Raw genomic sequence first — 23173 nt, 5'->3', positions numbered from 1 at the left:
AACAGTGTCAGACTTTATTTTTTTGGGCTCCAAAATCACTGCAGATGGTGACACTAGCCATGAAATTAAAAGACGCTTACTCCTTGGAAGGAAAGTTGTGACCAACCTAGATAGCATATTCAAAAGCAGAGACATTACTTTGCTGACTAAGGTCCATCTAGTCAAGGCTATGGTTTTTCCTGTGGTCATGTATGGATGTGAGAGTTGGACTGTGAAGAAGGCTGAGTGCCAAAGAACTGATGCGTTTGAACTGTGGTGTTGGAGAAGACTCTTGAGAGTCCCTTGGACTACAAGGAGATCCAACTAGTGCATTCTGAAGGAGATCAGCTCTGGGATTTCTTTGGAGGGAATGATGCTGAAGCTGAAACTCCAGTACTTTGGCCACCTCATGTGAAGAGTTGACTCATTGGAAAAGTCTCTGATGCTGGGAGGGACTGGGGGCCGGAGGAGAAGGGGACGACAGAGGATGAGAAGGCTGGATGGCATCACGGACTCAATGGATGTGAGTCTGAGTGAACTGTGGGAGATGGTGATGGACAGGGAGGCCTGGCATGCTGCGATTCATGGGGTCACAAAGAGTCGGACTCGACTGAGCGACTGAACTGAAATGAACTGTGTAGCTCTTGATGGCTGTGCAGCTTTCTCTGCCCAAACATCACCAGCGTCCTATTGCTGAACACGGGTTGTTGCCAATATTTTGCTGTGATCGACAAGGTACTGGCATTTTACACTTGACAAATAAGTGCCTCTGGAAAACAGATTCTCAGAATGGGTGAATGCATTTGCAATTTTGATATTTTCCAGACTGCTATCCCTAGATGTTTTTTTTTTTTTTTTAATCAAATCACATTTTCATTAGCAAAATATGTGCTCTTAATTTCTAATTTTTTTAGTTTCTGATTTTATCGGTGAAAGGTATTTCATAGTTGTTCGTGCACATCTACATGGGGTAGGTCATCTTTCAGTATATTTGCATTTACTTTTTGAGGAACCCCTAGGTAATACTGGCATCAGGTTGACTGAGGATGAGAGATTAGACTACAGTCAAGAGGTTTTTTCTCACACAGACCATATCTGAAGATGGTAGTTAAGGTTGGCATGAAGGCTGGAAGGTTATAAGGGTCTCAAGTATCTTCTTTCTCTTTCTCCCCCATCATGCTAAAATGTGGCTTCCATCTTAAAGGTCACTTATGACTCAAGATAGCTGCTGGAGCACCAGCCATCATGTCTACATTGCAGGCTGCAAGAAGGAAAAAGGAAACAGCCAGAGGCTGTGTGCCGCCTCCCTTTTAGAAGCTTCACAGAAGTTCCCTTTGACACTTAGCTTCCATCTCAGCAATAACTCAGTGACGTGGCTGTATCTGAAGGAAATGGGAACATGCGGCTTTTCAACTGAGGGCATTGCCCAGGAATCAGTTAATAAGGGGGAAGAGGGCAGCAGATATTGAGAGGCAATTGGCAGTTTCTGTCACACATTGTCAGTTTTACTTTTGGATTTTCACTTTTATTGAGTCCCATGAGCTCTTTATATATAAAGGAACCCTTGTCTACCATAAGAGTTACAAGATTTTTTTCCTACTGCTCTCTGTTGACTGTAAGGCCTTTGTCATGTAGGTATGTTTTCTGTAGTTGAAGTTATCCCTGTTTTCTTTTTTTATGGCTTCTGGTTTCTAAGTCACCCTTAGAAAGGTCTCGCTTGGAAGTCTCCCCTGGTCTCTTCTAGTGCTTTTACAAGGGTCTCAGACCGAGATAGATTCAACTCAAGGTCAAAGCCTTCTGGAAATGAACTTCTTCTCTAAGTTGTGGGCAATGCAGTGGCTGCTGGCTCACTGACCACTCTGCCTCCTCTGGGCTTTAGAGCATCACTCAGGTCGTCTGACCTGTAACCATGGTACAGGATGGTGGCTCGAAGACCATGTCACCTGCAGGTCTCGCCATTGGGGCTCCTGGGTCAAGATGGCTGCAGAACAAGACTTGGCACTGGGTGGGATCAAGGTGCTGTTTTAAAGATAGAAACCTAAACAGCCAAGTCAGAAAGTTAATAAAATTTATTAGCAGGAAAGACAAGAGAAGTAAAATAAATATTCCCTTACAAACCAGAAAGAGGGCGTTTTAAGACATCCACAGTTCACACCAGCGACCCTATTACCTCCTTCCAGTCTCTGGTGCAACTCACCACCAGGGGCAGAGCCAGGCGTTCACAGGAGTCAAGGAAAGGCAAGCCCACGCTCAGCTTGGACATGGCAACCCTTATGGGACATCCCCTCCATTATTCTGGTGGGTTGGCACATCTGGAAAGGAGCAACGTGAATAGGCTGCTACCTTAATAAGCATCATTTTACCAGCTTGAGACCATTTAAAAAAATTTCACACAGATACACACAACGAGCTTACAACTTACTCTAAAATCTATTGAAAGCATTTTCTAAACTTGAACCCTAATATTGTAAAGAGCTCTGAATTGAACTAGTTGCCTGAGTTTTGGAGGATGAAAACACTGCCCTGCTCTCACTAGGGACAGAGATGTCCACGCATCACAGGGAAACGCCACCCTCACTGGCTCCTTCTAGACGCAGTCAGACTCAGCCAAGGCCACATGCTTACACTCTGGGAGGATGAAGTGAAATATTTGAAAGCAGAGTTGAAAACAATGCACGTGTTAAAATAGCACTTTTCAATACAGGCCTGTGGTTTCCTCCTCCTCACTGTCACCCAGGGAGGAGACGGGGCAGAAACAGGAGGAAACTAAGTCATCACTGTCTTGCCCACCTGGTTACAGAGGTCACTTTTGGCAAAACCAAAGTGGCATTAGTGGTAAAGAACCCACTTGCCAATGCAGGAGATGTTAAGTATAGGGTTTGATCCCTGGGTCGGGAAGATCCCCTGGAGAAGGAAATGGCAACCCACTCCAGTATTCTTGCCTGGAGAATCCCATGGACAGAGGAGCCTGGGCGGCTACAGTCCACGGGGTCACAAAGAATTGGACACGACTTAGCAACTCAACAGCAACAACAAAAATTAAAATAGGAAAATACATATATTTTTAACCTGGTAGACACAGTGTTTTAAACTTAGGACTTGGTGGTTTCCAGGGGAGATTAAAGTCACAGTGAGTCTGCAGACGATGTTCCCAAGCCTTGCTGAGACCTACAGGCTGTGGCACAGGTGGTTTAGGTCTGGTCCTTCTGTAGCTAAGAAAAGACTTGCGAAGTCATCAGAGGATGTAGCCACCGTGAAAGGGGAAAGGGCAGCAGGCACGTCACTCTTTCCCTGGTGAGATGCTACACACTCTTTCAAGAGGACTTTACAACCCTTGGGGAAACCTTAATAAACAAGGTTTGCTGACTGGAGGGCTAAAATATATCATAGCCAGTAAGCTGATTATTGTAGATGCCATTTGTCTGAGGTATATGCAAAGAATCTTTATGAAGTAGAAATGATGTCAAATGTGTCCCATGTTTAAAAAAGAAAAGAAAAAGGTAAAAGAGTCATAAAGTTTGAACATCAAATTTTAATCTTGAACCTTTTCTCCAGTCTTCAAATTATTAACATGAAAAGGAATGATAAACTGCAATTTTATCATTACCCTATCGCCAAGTAACAAGCCCTTGTTACAAAATCTCCATCTACTGTGCCCCAAAACCAACAGAAAACCCACACATTATCTAAGTGATCTATTAACAGATGAAATTTTAACCAACTTCATACCAGGAATCTATTAACAGAGGTACTTCAATCACATAGCTTAAAATATGGAGAAAAGACAGGTAAAAAAGTGATCTTATCTGGTAGTAGTCTTTTTACTTCTTAAAATTTTTATAAAATACACTAATTTCCCAAAATAAAGAATATTATGACACATTGGTGTCAACTTACACAGATGAAAGCTGATGGCAGCTTTTTTTTCTAGCTGAAGTTCATTTCACCAAAACTTTATATATTACATGAATATCCCAGTATTTTTTTAAAAAATTCAATACACAGGAACATAATGTACAGTGTCTTATAAAAAATGGTTAATTTAGGAATGATTTCATTTCAACCACATAATATATCTCTTTAAGACCATAAAACTGCTTGCAAGAAGACTCTCAGTCCATGTTTTGACTCCCTAGTTGCAATTCTTAGAGGTGAAAAATGAGAAGGGTTTTCGTTTTTGCTTTCTCACGAGAAAACTGTGGTCGCTGTCTCCGCCGCTGCCAGGCCCCCTCCCTGGCTCTGCTGTGAGGGGGGCCCTGAACCAGGCTGTGCGGCTAGCTGGGGTGGGGCCGGCATGGCTGTTGCAGAGGGGCGGCAGGGATCATGGGCTCAGCTCACACGTGCCCAGCAGCCTGCAAGGGGTGCAGCCAGGGCCTCGGCCACCCGGGGACAGCAGCGCTCGGAGTGACCTGGGCAGACGAAGGGCTGCCTGGCCCAGCCGCACGGCCGCAGCGTTCCCTGTGGCCCTTGTGTAGGGTGCAGCCCCACCGAGGGGTGGGGGGCATGGGAAGAGCCCCACGAACGCCTGTGGGGCCCTCCTGCACCACACACGGAGGCCGCCTGCGGTGACAGCACGGGGGTATTCAGGGCCGTCCGCAGACAGGGCGCAACCGCGATTCTTCAACGTCCAGCCACGGAGCCGAGCCACTTCTGTGACACAACTAAACCTACTTCTGAATACATGCTCTCCAAGGGTTGTGCTTTATTCCCCCCTCTCGCAGGAAATCGGAGACCCTCACAATTAAAGTGAGGACTGGGCTCTGCAGTGACTCCAGGCCCAACCAGAAAGACAGGTGCCCACCTTGCCACCCGGGCCTCCCTCAGCGCCCTGGGTTCACTCGCGGGCCCTGACTTCCCAGAGAGACGGCCAAGCGCGACAGCCGGCGTCCCGGACCCAAGGAAGGGAGTGAGCCCGGGAGGCCGGGGCCGTCTTCTTTACCCTCTGAGCCACCAGGGCACCCTGGGGCCATCTTCTGCACCGAGGGGGCTCTGTTGCTTCCAACAGGGGGTCACCCAGCCTCTCATTGGCTACTGTTTCATAAGTTAATAACTTCTCAAAATCATAATCCAAAGAATTCATCTATTACAGGAAAAATTCAAGTTTAAAAAAGCAAATAAATTAGTTAAGCCTTGTAAACAGTTGTCCATCTCAGCTGGGTTCCTTTGTGGAGTGTATCAGACAGCTCAAGGCAGGTGGCAGGCGGCCAAGGCAAGGGGTGAAGGGCCTGCGGGCCGTCGGGGGCTGCGGAGACGGACGCGGTCCGGCCCGGCGGCCCCTCAGATGTTCTCCACGAAGCTCCCGGGGAAGAGCCCCGTCTTCCCGTTCCGCTGCAGTGTGCCCTTGAACCAGCCGTCCTCCCGCTTCTTGTGCACGAACACGATGTCGCCCTCCTTGAGCTCCAGCTCTGCCTCGCTCTGCGGTGGGTAGGAGACCACCACCCGGTGCCTGCGAGGGGGAAACAGAGAGACGGTGGGTGACAGAGAGGAGGCGGGTGACAGAGAGATGGTGGGTGACAGAGAGATGGTGGGTGAGAGAGAGATGGTGGGGGACGGAGAGGAGGTGGGTGACGGAGAGACGGTGGGTGACGGAGAGACGGTGGGTGACGGAGAGGAGGTGGGTGACAGAGACATGGTGGGTGAGAGAGAGACAGTGGGTGAGAGAGAGAGACGGTGGGTGAGAGAGAGATGGTGGGTGACGGAGAGACGGTGGGTGACGGAGAGACGGTGGGTGACGGAGAGGAGGTGGGTGAGAGAGAGATGGTGGGTGACAGGGAGAAGGCGGGTGACAGAGAGATGGTGGGAGACAGAGAAATGATGGACAGTCAGGCTCCAGAGCACAGAGGGAGAGATGGTACATGCGGGGAGAGAGAGTGAATGATAGACAGGCGGGGGAACAGATAGGTGGTAGATGGGTGACAGAATAGATTTACAGATGATACTTGGGGGGAGAGAGAATAAATGAAAGATGGACAGGGGAATAGATAGATGGGGGAACAGACAGATGATGAGGGGCAGGAGGAGGGAAGGGGAGGATGATAGATGGCGGGGGGAGGGGGAGGAGGGAGGCAGAGGCAGATGACAGTAGAATTTGGGGAGGGAGAGGGAAGGTGGGGGCTCAGTTGCAGCTGCTCAGAGTCAGGCAAAGCCAGCGTGCATGCCTCAGATGTTCACAGAGCACACATCTGCCTACGATGTTGGTAAAATGACCCAAACCGCTACCGTCCCCCGTTGAGCAGAGACCTGCTGTGAACAGCACTTGGACGTGCATAAAAGTCCACAAGTGACCAAGGACTGAGCTGGATGAGGCTGGACTCCAGGGAAGCTCTTCCATACACACCCAGCTCTTCCCGGGGCAGCTTGTCCCAAGGTTCACACAAGGAGGGGGACTGGGGCCACCTGCTCAATCTGATCGCCACGGGTCTGACCTATGGTCTGCCTCTCCGAGCGTTCTCAACTCAGGGATCACTGGGAGAAGGTGTAATTATCACTTCAAGATTCCTGAAGCCTGGCTGGTTTAAGGTCAGCTACCCCTGCTTCCAGGCTTGTTTCCTTCTGCAAAATTATGCTCAAGAGCCACAGAAGCCATGGGGAGGTGGGCTGTGTCTCACCCTGTGTGGTCTCTGCCCACCTGTGTGACCAATAGGAGCCTGCACAGATGATGATCTGGGGTGCTGAGGCCGGGTCCTAACAGGTGTGCGGCAGCCTCCGGGAAACCACCTAGGCTGCCAGGTGAGTCATCCCCCCATGCACAGACGTGCAGGCCACGTAAGACAGGTCTCTTTCCAAAAGTCGGTGGCGACGTGGGCAGCCACCTGGAAGGGATCTTCTCTCCCTACTCAAGTTTTCACAAGACTGCAGCTCAGGTGGATGTCTGGACACTAACCTCAAAAAATGCCCTAAGCCAGGACCAGTCATGTACGCCACCCTCAAACTCCTAACTCTCGGAACTGTGAAACAATACATGTTCACAGTCAATTTGAGCCTCTGATTCTGGAGTCATGATTTACACTTACAAATGTGGACACACCTCTCTCGCTGGTTGATGCTAATCAGTGAGTATTAAGCTATTCAAGTGGTTGAGTTTCTATGCTCATTTGGTTCTCAAAGTCAGAAAAAGAACTTAGAGCCTAAACGGTGACCCCCTCCACTATTCTTGCCTGGGAAATCCCACGGACAGAGGAGCCTGGTGGGTACAGGCTACAGGGTTGCCAAGAGTTGGATACAACTTAGCAACTAAACAACAACAGAGCTGTAAAACCAGCTCAACTTCTACTCTCATTTGGCACTTAAAGTCAGAAAACAAACTTCTAGCCTCCTAGGACTCACTCTTAACAGCACATGGAGAATGTCATGGCTGAAAAAACAGTCGTTGGAACAGGGTCTACACAACTGCCTCAATCTCTTGAAACCCATCAGAGTGCGGTCCTTCTGGAGGATCACTGGTTTTACCAGCCTCCAACCCATAAGGACCAGAATCCATCCATGTGAGGACATGAACAAGAGCCTCAGGCTATGACTTGATCAATACAGGCATCTCTGCAAAGGCCCAGCGGCCGCCTGGACCATTCCTGGGTGACCCTGGGCTCAGGAACCAAGCTGCCATCCAGGCTGTGGAGCAGAAGCACAGCATGGAGGCTGCCTGGCTGTTCGTGAGAGGTCCTGGGAAGCCAGAGACAGGACAGGCTGCGAGCAAGCCTGCGGGTGGCCGGGGAGGCCTGGCCTCTCGTGAGAAGTGGCCTGGGGCCTATGCTCAGAGCAGCTTTTGCTTGAGCCTCAGTCTCCTCATCTTTGCACTAGGATGGCTGTGGCCACACAGGCGTTACCAGATGATGTGGGGACAACAGAAGCATGGCGCACTCAGCTACAGGGCTGCCAAGAGTTGTCTATCACAGAGCTTACACCGTGAGTGCCAGTTCCCACCACGACCGTGTGTCTCGGGCAAGGGCGGGCGGGCTCCTGGTGCTTCCAGGAGGTGTGACCTGGAGGACAGCAGCCTGACCACACGCCTGACAAACTCTAGAACGACGGGGCCGGGGTTCTGGAAGCCCTTCTCTGACAGCTTGCAAAGCAGGATGAACGAGTCCATCGTGGGCTACTCTGGAGGAAGGGATCCAGATGAGAAGGTGTCTCAGCTCCAACACCAACAGGCTGAAGAGCCTGTGAAAAGCTGCCATCTGGGGCAGGTTAACATTTGAGCAAAGCTCCATAATTATAGAAAGAAGCACACAAGTAATTCATCATATTCAGAGCCAATCTCTGATGAAACGTATCGCCCCTGGTCCTCCGTGAGCTGCCTTAAAGGTGAAATGGAACAAAAGCAGTTCTTGAAAAAAGTGACTAGATTAACATTTGCATTTTAGAAAATGCACTAAACCAACTCTGTCAAATATTTTCTGAACTAGAACTGCTGCTGAGCTAAGACCACAATCTTCCTGCCGAGTCCCCAGGGGAGAGGGTTCTCATGGCTGAGGGATGAGCCTCCTGAGTTGAGTGGAACGAGAACCATGACCTTGGAAAATAGGGAGACCACTGGCTGCAGCAGAGACTCTGCTCAGACCCCGGCCCTGGCTCGAAGAGCGATGTGCCCCAAGATTCCCAACAGGGATGCTCAAGACCAACTCTGGGCACAGCGGGCCACCGTCTCAGGCCCGGAGAAGCTTTGCCAAGTCCATATTCTCTGACCCCAGGCAACGTGAGTGCAGCCACAGAGCCCAACACCCGTTGCTCCAGCCACGCCCCCTTGAGTGTTCTGAGCAGGGATTCTGGGGCGTATGGTGCCTCAGGGGCCATACTTCTCTCCACGCCCGACATGGACCTGGGGTCCACCTGCCACATCTGCACCCCAGCCTCGCCGCTCTGCCACCTCCCACCTGAGCGAATAACCTGCCTGTCCTCCCAGCCTCCAGTCTCTTCCTGTCCCCACTGCATTCTGCACGTGATCAACATACTAACTTTCTTAACTGCCAGCTCTATTTGCAGCCATTTCTCGCTCAGTATTCTTTACAGCTTCCCACCTCCTCGGAGCAAGGTTACTTCCCAGTCTGGCATGTGAAGCACTCAATGGCCTCAGTCTCTGCAGCTGCAGCTAATGGTTATCCCCGTGAATGTGCACACACACCTGTGCACAGGGACACAGCCCCGAAGTACAGCCTCTGCCCCCAACCCCAGGTCTTGGCTCACACGGTCCCCTGGGGGCTCCCTTGGACAAACCCGGAGTCCACCCATGTCCAACAGGCTCTCAAAGCCTTGCTCCATCTGCCCCGCGACTGAAGGAAACTTCATCCCTGACTAGATTCCAGAAGCCCTGTGCATGGTCCTTAGCACAATACACACAGCCATCCTTCCTAAGAATGTCCAACGACAAAAGGAAAGGCTTAATTGTATAGCAAAGTGATTTTTCCAAATGTACAACGCTCCTCAAAAAGGAATGAAATTCTGACAGAAGTTACAACATGGATGAACCTTCAAAATATTATGCTAAGTGAAATCAGTCACACACAATTCCACCTATGAGGCGTGGAGACTAGTCAGACCGAGAGAAACGAGAAGGGGGTTTGTCAGGAATTGGGGAAGGCGGGAATGGGAAGTGAGTGTTTAACGGGGTGATGAAAAAGCTCTAGAAATGGATGGCAGTGATGGTTGTACAACAATGTGAATGTACTTAATGCTACTGAACTGGATCCCTGAAAAAAAAAATGGCAGATTTTATGGACATTTTACCACAATTTTTAAAAAGATAAATGAATTTGAAAATAAATGAAAGGACTTCCCTGGTGGTCCAGGGGCTGACTCCCCACTCACAGTGCAGGAGCCTGGCCAGGGTTTAACCCCTGGTTAGGGAAGTGGATCTCACAGGTCGCAATTAGGAATTCTTATGCTGCAACTAAGACCCGGTGCAGCCAGACAAATACATATTTTAAAAAATTAATGGAAAGCTGAAAGAAAGAAGACAGACAAGGAAGGAGCAAGCAAGGAAGGAAAACCACCCAAAGCTACGTGGCTCCTGGTTGTTAGGATGTGCCTCCTGCTCTTTTCGGACAAAGCCCGGAGGTCACAGGGGGCACGGAGGGCGGCTCACAGGCCCGGCCACAAGGGCCTCAGCCTCTCATGCAACCCTGAGACCTGGGGGATGCTGACCAGGGTGGAATGCAAGAAACAGACACCTGCTGTGCGAAGCAGCTCCATGGACACCCCCAGGGCAGTCTTTCCGCTCCAGGCTCAGGCACTCTGGCCTCTGCTTAGACTGGGCACTCGTAGTCTTTCATTAGCACAAATTTCCCACTTCCTTAATTTTTTTGGTCTTTCTCATGTTTTCTGCAGTTCATGTCTTTTTGTTTCTCATCTCTCCGGATCTCGCCCAGATCGAGTCCCCAGGCTCTGGGAGGCAGGGTGCCTGCTATCCTGTCCGGGTGGCTGACCTCTACTACGGTGTGTCACTAGCACAACCAAACTTGCCTGCTTTGTAGTTTGCTGAAGTCTGAGCGACCTGCGCTCACTGCTTCACCCAGTGGGTTTACGGTCGCAGCCTCAGATTAATCATTCCGTGGAAGCCCAGCTGCCTCTCTATAAATCTGTCCTGTCCAATTTGTATGTTTTCTGGTATGGTCCCTGATCAAGGGTCAGAGGTCCCTTCCCAGTTTAGCAGATGGGCTTATAGGTACGTGGTTATCAGTTTAAATCCTAAACTTGAAAATATGCGGAGATGACTTGCTGTGTGTCCTTTATCTGTAATTTCTTTTTGCAGGAAAAAAACTGTCACATGTACTTTACTTGCCATCCCTTCTGAAATATTTTATTTCTCCTTTCTCTTTGCCGTTTCCTAGTTATTTTTCCTCAGTCCTTCCAAAATAGAGCCTGCACTATCTGCTTTATTATCTCCGCTGTCATCAATTCTATTCCGCCCCCAGAATATAGCATTTCTTGCTTGTTTTCCTCAGTCTCTCTCACAAACACAAAAGATTCCTTCTGCTCCTCAAAGAACAGGCTCAGTTGGTACCAGATCTGCCAGCATACCTCCGGGCGCCTCCCTCGCTCTCACAGTGTGAGATGTAAGCAGAGCTGCCCTTTCTCCCGCTGGAGGTTAATGGGGCAGGGTCCCACCTTGAGAGGAAATTTTATTCCTGTTGTCACTCTCATCTGTAGATGAATCCCATCTCATACTAGACTGATATTAGACATTAAAAATATTTCTGTGGAACTCTAGAAGGAAAAATTCTACCAGAAGAGCCCCACGCTCTCGCACTTTGCGGGGGCAGGAGTCGTGACATTTAGACTCTGGTGAATCGAGGATGCTAAGATCCTGAAATGCTTCCTAAATTAGACTGATGTGAAAGCTAACCTTCCCTGCATTTTTAGCATGAAGTGCTTCTTCTTTCTTAGGTTGAAATTTTTTTAATTCCAAAAGGGGTAATCCCTAAAATACATCCTTGGAAGTTTTTGAGTAACCAAAAAATTTCCTTCCCAGTGGATAACAGGATAATAGACTGTTTTCCTATGCTACTTGCTTCCATACATTTTTCCGATTGTGTCTATAGTCAGGCAGACCTAAGAAGCTGAGTTAGACACATAGCATCACCATCAATCACTGTAGGATGGCAAAAAGGCTGTGAGAAGCTGGCAAGGTTGGCTGTTAGACTCGATATTCCACTGAGCACGTGGATTATAAAAATATAAATGCGGGGCAGAAATTCTCTCCAAAGACCACTTTCCCACTTGTAAAAATGGAAATGCTTCCACAAAATACCAGGCAGAGGATCCCAGCGTGCCCTGCCCACGTGTAAACCCGCCTGCTCCTTGTCTGGAGGGGCAGCTGCCTGCGGCCCCTCCTGTTGAGATGCTCTAGACTGTGGGAGCCTTCTGTAAGCAAGGAGCCCCTCTGTGAGCAAGGCTGGGGTGCAAAAGCTTGGAGACTGGCACACCTGGCCTCTGGAAAGAGCCAGTGCTGGGGGCAGGGTCAGGGAGAGGTGGCGGCGCTGGCCAGAGCCTGGCGGGGCGGGGGTGGGGGGCTCTGGTACAGTGAAGCAGCCCCCCAGGCAGACACAGGAACCCCACCAATGACAGGAGAGCGAGCAGGCTCAGCTCGCAGAGGGATCTGCACTCAGCATCGGGGGCCAAGACTGCCTCTGTGGCCCAGAGAGAGTAAATGAGTCACTGGACTGGGTCCAGGAGCAGAGGCACCCTCCCTGGAGAGCCAAGAGACACCGCAGGAAAAGGCAAGACTCTTGGAATGAAGGGGGACGTGAACTTGGGGCAAAACCTCAAAGCTTTACTGAGAGTCCAGTGGATGAGGGGAAAGACAGAATGGTTTCATGGGTGAGGCAGAAGCACTTTAGGGTAATGTCTCATTTCAAAACTGGTTTTAGAAGGGTCAGAGCTACACACAATTATCTCATGCCCCCATAAAAGTACACAGCGAATGGTGTACTTTGTATTTAAGGCACATAGATTGTTTGATTAATTCTTTCCCGAGTTACTTCTGGATAATAAAGTAAGCCCCCCAAACTGTCTGAGTGCAGGCCTCAGGTTTCAGTGGGTATTTCATCTGAAATTCAGAGTTCAGGTGGATTTACTTCATTGTAAAGTATAACTCTTTACAGCAAGATCCTGAATCATTAACAGAAAATACTGCCCCAAAGGCGACACTTCCACAGATGAGAAACATGCTCTGTGTCAGACGCAGGGACACGGGGACTCGAGCCTGCAGAGACAGATGGCACCTCCTCCAGGAAATGCTTACATACTCATGCTGAGGTTACGGGAAAACAGTCCTCTAGTTTCAGAGTGCTTCAGGCCATCTTCCAGGCAGCAGACCATGCTGCGCTTTTAATTCATATCATCCAAGCAAGTTTTTGTTTTTGTTTTTTTTTGCTCTTGGATCAGCTTTATTTTTTTCCTAGCAGGTTTCTGTTTTATTAAGTAGATTTTCTTTCCTAACATGCTCCAAGAGCCCCAGCAGCGAAACAGACAGGACAGCTCCCATTTGTAAAGGTGACTCGAGGCCACAGTCACTGAACGGGGCTCACTGTTCTGCGGGTAACGGAGCCCCGTCAGCGGGTCAGCAGGGGTCGGGCCAGGAGAACCCTGCCACACTCTGGCTCAGGAAGAAGCTGAAGAGAACTCGGGGGACGGAACACTCCAGGTGCCCTACAACTAGCAGGCAGTGGTGTTCATAAACCTTCGATAAAAAGGGCTGAAGATGAAATGAGGGTGGCTGGCTGGCCGTGAACGAGGAGCCAGGAGAAGGCAGGGACCAGGGCTGCCGTGAGCACTGCCCCATAGAGGAGAGCTCTGGAGACATGATGGAAAGGGGTGAGGATGTAGAGGGGACCGCAGAGATGGAGCGCGTCACCCAAGGGGCACAGGAGCCAGCGCCGGCTGTCACCGCAGACCCCAGGAAGGAGCCGGAGATGCCGCGGGTGCCACAGACCTGGCAGCTCCCAACGCCAATGACAAGAACCCACCTCTCGCACACGGTGGGCCGCACCTCACTGGCTGTGGGGCCCAGGGACGAGCAGGGTTGCCGGGGGGGTGGCGCCACTGGGGCCGAGTCCAGGGAGCAGGACCTGCGCTGGGGGCCGGGGGCCACGGCGTCCCCATCGCAGGGCCCGGGGCAGGCGCAGGGGGGCCCCGGGGGCCCGCAGGACAGCTCGGCCCCCAGCTCAGCATCCAGCGTGGGTGAGGCCGGCGGTGATCCCCGCGGCTTGCGCTTGGTGGAGGCCCCGGACAGCAGCTTCAACAGCCCCTTTTTCTCTTTCTAAGAAAAAAAAAAAAGTGCATGGGTTGGAGACATGGTTCTGCTGGTAGAGTTTCAAGTTCAGATTTGAGCTTTCCAAGGGACCCCTGAGGGTGTCTGGGACTCCTGGTCTGGCTCCTGGGGCTATGCGCTCAATGCCCTTCCCCTCTCCGCACAACCCCCACCCACCTGCGCATCTTCCCTGGTTCTGGACACTCAAGTGCTCATCACCAACCTCCATGGAGGTGGGATGAGCAGATAAAAAGGATGGGAAACCAAAATCCCACCAATTCACTTCCCAGGCTTGGTGAAGGCAAAGTAGACACTTTAGGACAAAATGGAAATTTCAGACAATAGCTTTAATTTCCTGAAATTCTGCCTGTTCTATACTCAACTAATAGACCTGCAGCTTATCCCTTATAGGGGATGATGTCTTGATCAGGGTGAAGGGCTAAGTCATTTTCACTCATCACTGTTGATGAAATTTAACAAACCGATAATAACAGAAGTCAAACCATATCTGTTGTGCAAATACTTCTTTAATTAAAAAAACAAAGTCGTGTCCAACTCTTTACGGCCCCATGGACTATAGCCAGGATCCTCTGTCCATGGGATTCTCCAAGCAAGAATACTGGAGTGGGTTGCCATTACCTTCTCCAGGGGATATTCCCCACCAGGGATCAAATCTACATCTCCTATATTTCAGGCAGATTCTTTACCAAAAACAACTACAAAATTAAGAAAAAAAAGCCCATCAGTATAATGAAAACATTTTACGTCTCTTTTTGCAAGCAAGTGTCTAAATGAGAATTACTCCCATCAGCCTCACGCCATAGAAGCCACCTCATGGGTCTTGGTCTCCTGGGGTCTTTTCCTTGTGGTCTTGCTCTGCTAGGAACCCAGATCCAGGGCTGGCTCTTCTCTGTGCCCAGACCCCAAGTGTCAATATTCTTCTGATGCCCAAAGTAATAACAGCCATCATTTTAAATTGCTTTACTAATGTGTCAACTGGGTCATCAAGTCCTCTGACTGAAAACACAGTCCGAAAATACAACAGTTGAGAGAAATAACCCTTTAGAATGCTTCCTAGGCAAACTGGGACTAGTAAGATCCACTAACAGGGAAGGAGAACTATAAGCAGCCCTCAAGGAGAGAGAACACCGAGGAATTCTTCCTGAATACTGACTTAGTTCCCACTCAGTCAAATATCCTTTGGGCGCGGTGGCGGGGGGTGGGGGGATCCGTAACAGCAGAGCTCAGTGAGAGACAGTCTGGCCGACGGAAATAAAGGTAAGCATTGATCAGACGATCAATCATCCCAGGCGGTCTGCACCACGGGCCCCATTTACCTAGCGTGGCCCACAGCACTGCTAACCTGCAGGGCAGGGATTCTCCCCGTAAAGGTCATTACAGAACACCGAGCAGAGGTCCCCGAGCTACACATTCGGCCCTTGTTAGTCATCCATTTATACAGTAGTGTGCGTATATCAATCCCAATCTGCCTCTCCCTCTCTTACCTCCTGTTAACCATGTTTGTTTTTTACATCTGCGACTCTACTCTGTTTTGTAAATAAGTTTGCTTGTGCCCTTTTTCTTTTTATATCCCACACATGAGCAATATTATATGGTATTTGTCTCTCTGTGTCCGCCGTACTTCACGCAGTGTAACAATCTCTGGGTCCATCCATGTTGCTGCAAACGGCATTATTTTGCTCTTCCTTATGACTGTGTACATGTCCCACACCTCCTTGGCCCACTCCTATGCTGACGGATACTTAGGCTGTTTCCACATCTTGGCTGCTGTAAACAGTGCTACTGTGAACAATGGGGTGCACGTATCTTTCTGAATTATGGTTTCCTCTGGGTATATGCCCAGAAATGGGACTGCTGGGTCACACGGTTACTCTATTTTTCAGTTTTTAAGGATCCTCCACACTGTTCTCTGCACTAGTCATCATATTTACATTCCCATAACAGGGCACAAGCGTTCCCTTTTCTTCACAGCCACTCCAGCCTTCTCATTTGTAGACTTTTTGATGATGGCCATTCTGACCAGTGTGAAGTGATATTGATACCTCACTGTAGTTTTGATTTGTACTTCTCTAATAATTAGTGAGAATTGATCTTAAAAGTTACAAGAAAATATATGCATGGCCTGAAATTCAGAAGGAAATCCTGAAGCTTCAAGAGCAGTGGGTGGGCTCTCCAGAAAGAAGCTCCAAGCACACACTGTAAATCACTCCAGCAGGTGAAGGTGCAGAAGCTCCCAGTGATGAAGGCACTTGTGTGATGCCCCAGGAAGTGATGATGATGCCCCAGGAAGTGATGATGATGCCCCAGGAAGTGATGATGATGCCCCAGGAAGTGATGATGATGCCCCAGGAAGTGATGATGATGCCCCAGGAAGTGATGATGATGCCCCAGGAAGTGACAGAAAGGCCTCCACAAAAAGATCAGGAGAAGGGCCCCCAAGAAGAACATACCACGGCTGTGGCAAGTCAAGATGCTGAAGGCCAGAATGAACTTAAACTTACAAAAATGCGAATGACCAAAAAAAGTGGGGGTAGGGTGTGTGCTGCTTTAAAGTTTTGTTGGGAACAAGAAAGACATGGATCTGGTGCCTGGGGTGGATGGTGGTCCTCAGACGCATGAAGAGTCCCTTCCAGACTAGACAGGAAGAACAAACCTTGGTAGGAGGGAAACGGGGGAGCAACTGGGATTCAGAGATGAAACCACTCCTCCCAACAGGCTGATCCACCCCGGCGGACTGAGGAAATTAACAGCTGGAACACAACTGATCTCTGACAGATCCTGGTGAACCTGGGACCAAGGTCGACTCAACATGCCAAAGAAAGGCTTGTGTGGTGCTCATTTTCACAGATGACCACAACAGTGCTTGCAGACCACCTGGGAAATCCTAAAACAGGGTATCTGACGAAAGGCTGACTCAGAAAAGGAAGTGAGACCAAGGAAGTCTCCTACACGAGATGCGGGCTCACAGGTTACAGCAGAAATGGTGAGGCGACTGGGGGACTGGATGGGAGAATGAGAGACAGCTGGATCTCATCCAGGCATCCGCCAAGCTCTCTCTGCGTGTCCTGGCAAGAGGACAGAGTGATGGGGGTGAAGTGATGCTCCTTGCACTAATCATGGGTCACTGAGTTTACAGCCATTAGGGACAACCTCTTTAATGAACTGGGAACATTAAATGAGGTGGCAGATTTAGAAAGGGAAATTAGAAACCTGTGACATGAAGAATATGGGGGGGAAAGCCCTCAAGAGTGAAGCCTTTAAGAAAAGATGATAACCCTGAACTCCCTGCAGGGATCACATAGAAAGGAGACCATCATTTTCTATGCAGTCCCTCAAAGCACAGCGAGAGGGTCTGAAGTCACAGGGAGACAGGTGTGTGCTGACTGAGCTTTCCAGGAGTTCGAGCTGCCCGAAGACAGTGTTGATGCTCCGCAACAGGACACAGGGACCACAGGGCATCCTAGCAGGGGCCAGTGGCCACTTGTCAGGAGGGGGACTGAGCGGGGCAAACAGGTCACTGCTCTCTGCTTCTGGTGTCATTTCCCTCTGGCCCTGATCTTCCTTCCTCCCTCTTCCTTCCTCCCCCTTAAGGAGATCCCTTTGCTTATTATATTGGGCTCACTCAGCTAATCCACTCATCTTTAAACCTTTAATTGAATCACATCTGTAAGACCCCTGCTGCAACGTAAGTAAATGTATTCTCAAATTTCAGGGATCAGGACATGGGGGCTGTTATTCTCCCTAGCACAGGCTTCCTGCAGATTGCATGAATCCTTCCTTCGGAGGCCTGGGCTCCAGAGCCCGATGCTCTGAGACAATGGCCCCTGATGCCTTATCCTGGAACCTTCAGATCTAAGCTGTAAAGTAAGTTTACTTTCTGAAGATCCTGGCAGGGTGGACCGCATGAGCTTCAGTACAAGTTTAATGTAGTTAATCATAAACATTGAACTGATACTGATCTTTTGCAAAAGCACTCATGTTAACTCAACAATTAAATATTAACTTCTTAGTAGGCTACATTTATTTCCTTATAAAGCCCTGCTCACAGGCTCCCTGGTCATTTAAAGAGCGACGTACATGACCGTGAAAGCAGGTGTGACCCCACAGCTGCCCAGAGCCGGCAAGCGGTCCGGGGGGCACGCGTGAGCACGGAGTGGAAGTCACGCCCGCAGCACGATCACCAGAGTCTGCTGCAGGCTGCTCTTTCTGTGCACGTTTCACCACCACACACGCCTCTGTCTACAACCCAGCCACAGGTCAGTCTTTCAAACATAGCTTCCCACTTACAATTTCTTTGAAATTCAGGCCCAAAGGATCTTTTTTTTTTTTATAAAAAATATCAAATTAGAAATTAATTTCCCCCTATATCTCAAGTCAAGAGAAAAACTATCCACATCCACACAAATTATAGTCAAACACAGTGCAGGAGCAATGAATCCACCAGCAACACTTTGGATCTACAGTTCCAGCTCCTTCATATCCTAAGTGCATTTCTGCAGAACAGTTAACTAGAAGCAAAGCTCACTCACCGGGAGGAGTTCAGGGCAGCGAGGGGGTAGGGGAGTGAGCGGCTAGGGGACAAGCCCCAGAGCTGAATGGAACCCCACCTCCCCGCACCCCAAGTGGGTCAGCAGCTGCTGGGGCTCACCTTGCCGTCCTTGTCTGGCCTGGCTGCCGAGCCGCTGTCAGGAGAGGTGGGTGTCCCTGGGAGCAGGGTCAGAGGGCGGCCGCTGGGCTCGGGCTCCAGGGAGGCGGCAGGGATGCTTGCTGGGGCTGTGGTGCAGGCCAGGGGGCCTCCGACCCGGCCCAGGCCACTGGCAGCCGCGTGGGCAGGGGGGCCCAGTGGGACAGGGGGCTGTGGCAACGCCAGGGGGTGGTGGGACTGCCCCGGGGTGCTCTGAACCTGGATGGGTGTCACGGCTGCTGTGGGACGCTCCTGGCTGTGCGCTGAGACTGGACAAGGGAAGAGAGGAGGAAAGCATGAGTGGAGCCTCGCTGCTCACTGAGCCCTGCACGTGTCAGTGATGAGAAACCGTGGCAGTTTAGACACTCTGACCCTCGAGGGGCCCCTGGACATCATCCCTCCCTGATCCCAGGCAGCGCCCCGCTCGGTCCCGTGACACAGGGTCTGCTGCCACGCCTGCCGAGTGACAGCAGGGCCACACCACCAGGGCTGCAGGAGTCCCCCGGGCTCTGGCCGAGGCGCCACCCCCCACGCGCCCAGCTGGGCAGAGCAGCCTGGCCCCAGTGCCGCTTCCTATTCTCCCTCTTCTCGGAACCTGCCTTCCTGCTCTGGATTTCCGGATAGAGCTGAACATGTTTTCTCTATCACTGTTAACCAAGACCCCTGGGAGGTTTTAAACGCTTCAGGAAGAAGAAAGCTACTTAAGGTCTGACTGTGTCTGAAACAGAGCAGTGACTAAGCTCATCCCAGCACCCGGACGGCAGTCTGCGGGCTGCGCCTCCGCAGCAGTGGGACCCCAGATGGCTGGTCTCGACCACAGAAGTCACATTTTCAAGGACTATCGACATTCTCAGGACCCGCCTGGTAACAGTTTCTTTCAGACCCGTGGTCTGGAGACCAGGCTTAGACTCACAAGCTGGGCAGGCGAAGCCAGATGAAGCCGATGTAAAGTGATGGTGCTGAGACTGTGCTGGCCCCTCTTCCTGTTATTCAGTGTCTTCTTCCACCTCCCTCAGCAGATTGCCTTGAAGTTCCACCTTGCTCTCTCAGACTGTCCTAAAGTGCCACCTTCCTCTGTCAGACTGTCCTAAAGTTCCACCTTCCTCTGTCAGACTGTCCTAAAGTTCCACCTTCCTCTGTCAGACTGTCCTAAAGTTCCACCTTGCTCTCTCAGACTGTCTTAAAGTTCCACCTTGTTCTCTCAGACTCTCTTAAGGTTCCACCTTGCTCTGTCAGTTCAGTTCAGTTCAGTTCAATCGCTCAGTCGTGTCCGACTCTTTGTGACCCCATGAATCACAGCACGCCAGGCCTCCCTGTCCATCACCATCTCCCGGAGTTCACTCAGACTCAGGTCCATCGAGTCCGTGTTGTCTTGCTCTGTCAGACTGTCCTAAAGTTCCACCTTGCTCTCTCAAACTGTCTTAAAGTCCCACCTTGCTCTGTCAGACTGTCTTAAAAGTTCCACCTTGCTCTGTCAGACTGTCTTAAAGTTCCACCTTGCTCTCTCAGACTGTCCTAAAGTTCCACCTTGCTCTCTCAAACTATCTTAAAGTCCCACCTTGCTCTGTCAGACTGTCTTAAAAGTCCCACCTTGCTCTCTCAGACTGTCCTAAAGTTCCACCTTGCTCTGTCAGACTGTCTTAAAGTCCCACCTTGCTCTCTCAGACTGTCCTAAAGTCCCACTTTCCTCAGACTGTCTTCACATCCTCACAGCCTCTGGTGTACAAGGTCTGAGGCTGCTCAGGCCCCTCTCCCAGGGCCCCGGCCCAGCGCCCACCTGTCCTTGCAGCACTCCGGGCCTGGTTGACAGTCATCTGTCCGGACACATGCAGCAGGACCTTAGCCTGGGGGCTCGTCTGGACGTGAGCTGCCGACACCACGGCTGTGGGGACCCCGGGACCGCCAGTCACGCCGTTCCCCGGGGGCTTCTGGGCAGGCCCGCCTGCAGGGGGAGGGTTGGCCGGGACTCCCCCGCGACTCGCTGGGCCAGTCGTCAGCATGGGGACTTTGCCTTGGGAAGCACTGGTCACGGCCCTGCTGAGACAGAAACCCAGTCCGTCAGCAAGAGGGAGAGAGGACGACCAACGCCAAAGAAAATGGTGCAGAGCTTCAAGATGCAACCCTGTAGAACGCGGTTATCGGACCAAAGGTAAGAGCAACGCACTCAAGGAACAGCGGCCCCGAGGCAGAGAAAGCTCCGGAAGCCTCTTCTGAGGGGAGAGATAGCACAGCACTCTGCTGGTGACACGGCTCCTCGGCTCGGCTCCCCTCCGGGGGTAACTCTCGCCCGGGCTTCCTCTCGGCCTGTCAGAGCGACGTCCAGGCTGTCACAGCTGGGCTCACGTGCGCCTTCTCTGTACCTGCCCGTGTACACGCGCGAGTGCACGCACATACTCGTCACGTCCCTCGGGCTCCCTCCACCCTGCCTCCCCCTCACCTGCGTTTCAGTTCTGTCATCCCGAGCAGCCTGGCCTTAGGCCTGGGACCTCGCGACTCTCCTCTGTTTCAGGTGGATTTCCTCTATGACCCTTGATTACAAAACACGATGTGGAGTCCTATCAGTCAATTCTCAGTGAAATGCTCCTGACTCAGTACAGGTTTCCTGACAGCAGGGCCGCGTGCAGCGGTTGCTTCCCACCCTTCCTGCGTGCGCAGTCACAGCAGCACAGCTGGCCCGCAACAAGTATTTACCGGCTGAATTTCACTCCATTCGGTTCAGTGCGGCTTTATGTAACGTACTTTTTAATATTCTAAATTCATTTAAACGACAGTTCTATAGATAGAAACTTTCTACCAAGCAGAAGGCTTCATTAACTCAAACCTCATTATTTACCATGAGGAATATCAGAGAATTTTCCATCAGGAAGCGTCTCTTCAGAGACTTTTGATAGTTTGTATTTGAGTCTTAGGAAAATGTTTTCTTCAGAAAGTCGACATGTGGTTGTTGCTTGGTTTATCTCCCTTAGTTATTGTGGTTTTTGTTTGTTTGTTTTATCCCCCCAGGGAAGACAGAGCTACCGTCTTCTGGGCTGTGAATGTGGATTTTAGCATATACCAACAAGAACGTTCACACTGATGAAAAATCTGCAAGTCTAATTGGAGCTAGTGTTCTGTTGCCATCTGCAATGACAGTGATCTTCATTGGATTAGGCTGCCAGCCAGCCTGAGGATTGCGACCGACATCTGACAGTATGTCAGTTCGTTCAGCCACTTATTCAAAATCAGGGGCTTTGAGAAATGATTTAACACAAATAGGTTGGACCGTTTATTAAGAGCCCACTGGCCAAAACCCGGGGTTTTCTCAGCAATGACCCCATCATAGGTCATCACGATCATTCCAGGGCAAGCTTCCTCAGTGCCCAGAACGGGGACTATATTTAAATACAGTGAACAGTGCATATCAACACATCCCAAGTGCTTGCCTCCTACTATCCTAGAACAGGTTTCTCAGCCTCGGTGACACTTGGGGCCAGACAGCTCCCTTCTGCGAAGGCTGTGCCGTGCCCTGCAGGGTGCTGTATGCATCCCTGGTTTCTATACACTGGCGGCGAGTAGCACCTGCTCCCCCATCGTGACCATCAGAAGCATGTCCAGACACTGCAAAAATCCCCTGGGGAGCAAAACCGCCCTCCCCTGAGAAGGGTGAGGGACTCACGTCATGTTAAAGGAGTTTCAGTTCTGATTGCATTATAAAAAGCAATTTTTTATGGGGAGGGAGATGGGAGGGGGGTTCATGTTTGGGAATGCATGTAAGAATTAAAGATTTTAAAATGTAAAAAATAAAAAACTAAAAAAAAATAAAAAAAAATAAAAATAAAAATAAAAAGCAATTTTGAGAATTCAGACATAATCCCCAAGCTATGGGAATACACACCTGGCTTTCAGCACCTCCTCACTGGGTGACCTCAAATTGGTTAACCTCTCCACCTCAACCTGCTCACCTGTTGAGTGGGGTTCATAACAGCACATACACCAGGGAGCTGTTTGAGGACCTGGCATTAACGTGCAGAACAGAGAACTCTGAGTGCCAGGTGTCAGGTAAGCATCACATAACCAAGAGGATTAATAACATCACTTGTGCTTATATTAAACAGCACTAATTTCCTAGCAGAAAAATACTGAAAACAGTGTAGTAGAGTCTTCTCACATGTGACTTAAAAGCAAATAATTTAAAACCGGCACCTGTATTGGAAGAAACTTACAATTTCACATGTGAAGAGTAAGCTAAAATCTTGAGGATTAGAAGGGACTTTGGCAAATACAGGCAGGGACCTCTACAATGCCGGCTGTGTAACACAGAACTGTAACATGAGAAGGAACTGTGGATAGGCTGGAAATCATGGGAAAGGACAAAGCTTCTGTGTTCAGGGCTCAGCAAGCCACTTGCTCAGAGCCATACCTCGTGACGGGGGCCACGTAATTGCCAGGAAAAACCCCAATCTTGCTGGTGTGCATGGACGTCCCCTTGAACCAGCCGTCCTGGCAGCGCTCGAACACGAGAAACATCTCTCCCTTCCTCAGCTCCAGCTCATCCTCCTTCCGGGGAGTGTAAGGATAAATGGCGACATACCTAGGAGAGGAAAAAACATCGGACTTCAAGGTGAGTAACAGACGTACCCCACGATGTGCAGGACTCTTCTGTGGCACGAAGCCTTGAATGTTTTGTACAAAAGAAAACAGAAAGTAGAATCCTTTAATCTGTGGGCAGCCTCGATCACTGTCCACTGAACGGCAGCCATCCACTC

At 50.3% G+C, this 23173-nt stretch overlaps 1 protein-coding gene across 7 annotated transcripts in view; it reads right to left on the bottom strand.

Moving 5' to 3' along the window:
- Positions 1-3491: 3491 nt before the first annotated feature.
- Positions 3492-23173, bottom strand: part of SH3RF1 (SH3 domain containing ring finger 1) — a 159262-nt gene continuing 139580 nt past the window's right edge. For 4 of the 7 annotated variants that reach the window (XM_069574230.1, XM_069574227.1, XM_069574231.1 and 1 more), the window contains exons 8-12: positions 22828-22998; positions 20206-20462; positions 18393-18697; positions 13440-13732; positions 3492-5425 (exon numbers count right to left, since the gene is read on the bottom strand). In XM_069574230.1, the coding sequence (XP_069430331.1) occupies positions 5257-5425; positions 13440-13732; positions 18393-18697; positions 20206-20462; positions 22828-22998 (1195 nt within the window). In that variant the 3' untranslated portion in view covers positions 3492-5256. Of the gene's footprint in view, positions 5426-13439; positions 13733-18392; positions 18698-20205; positions 20466-22827; positions 22999-23173 lie in introns of all 7 variants that reach the window. The other 3 variants (XM_069574225.1, XM_069574224.1, XM_069574228.1) reach the window with 1 other exon arrangement.

Source organism: Ovis canadensis, chromosome 2 (assembly GCF_042477335.2).
Source record: "Ovis canadensis isolate MfBH-ARS-UI-01 breed Bighorn chromosome 2, ARS-UI_OviCan_v2, whole genome shotgun sequence".
NCBI classification, from domain to species: Eukaryota; Metazoa; Chordata; class Mammalia; order Artiodactyla; family Bovidae; genus Ovis; species Ovis canadensis.
This window is presented reverse-complemented; position numbering and strand designations above follow the sequence as displayed.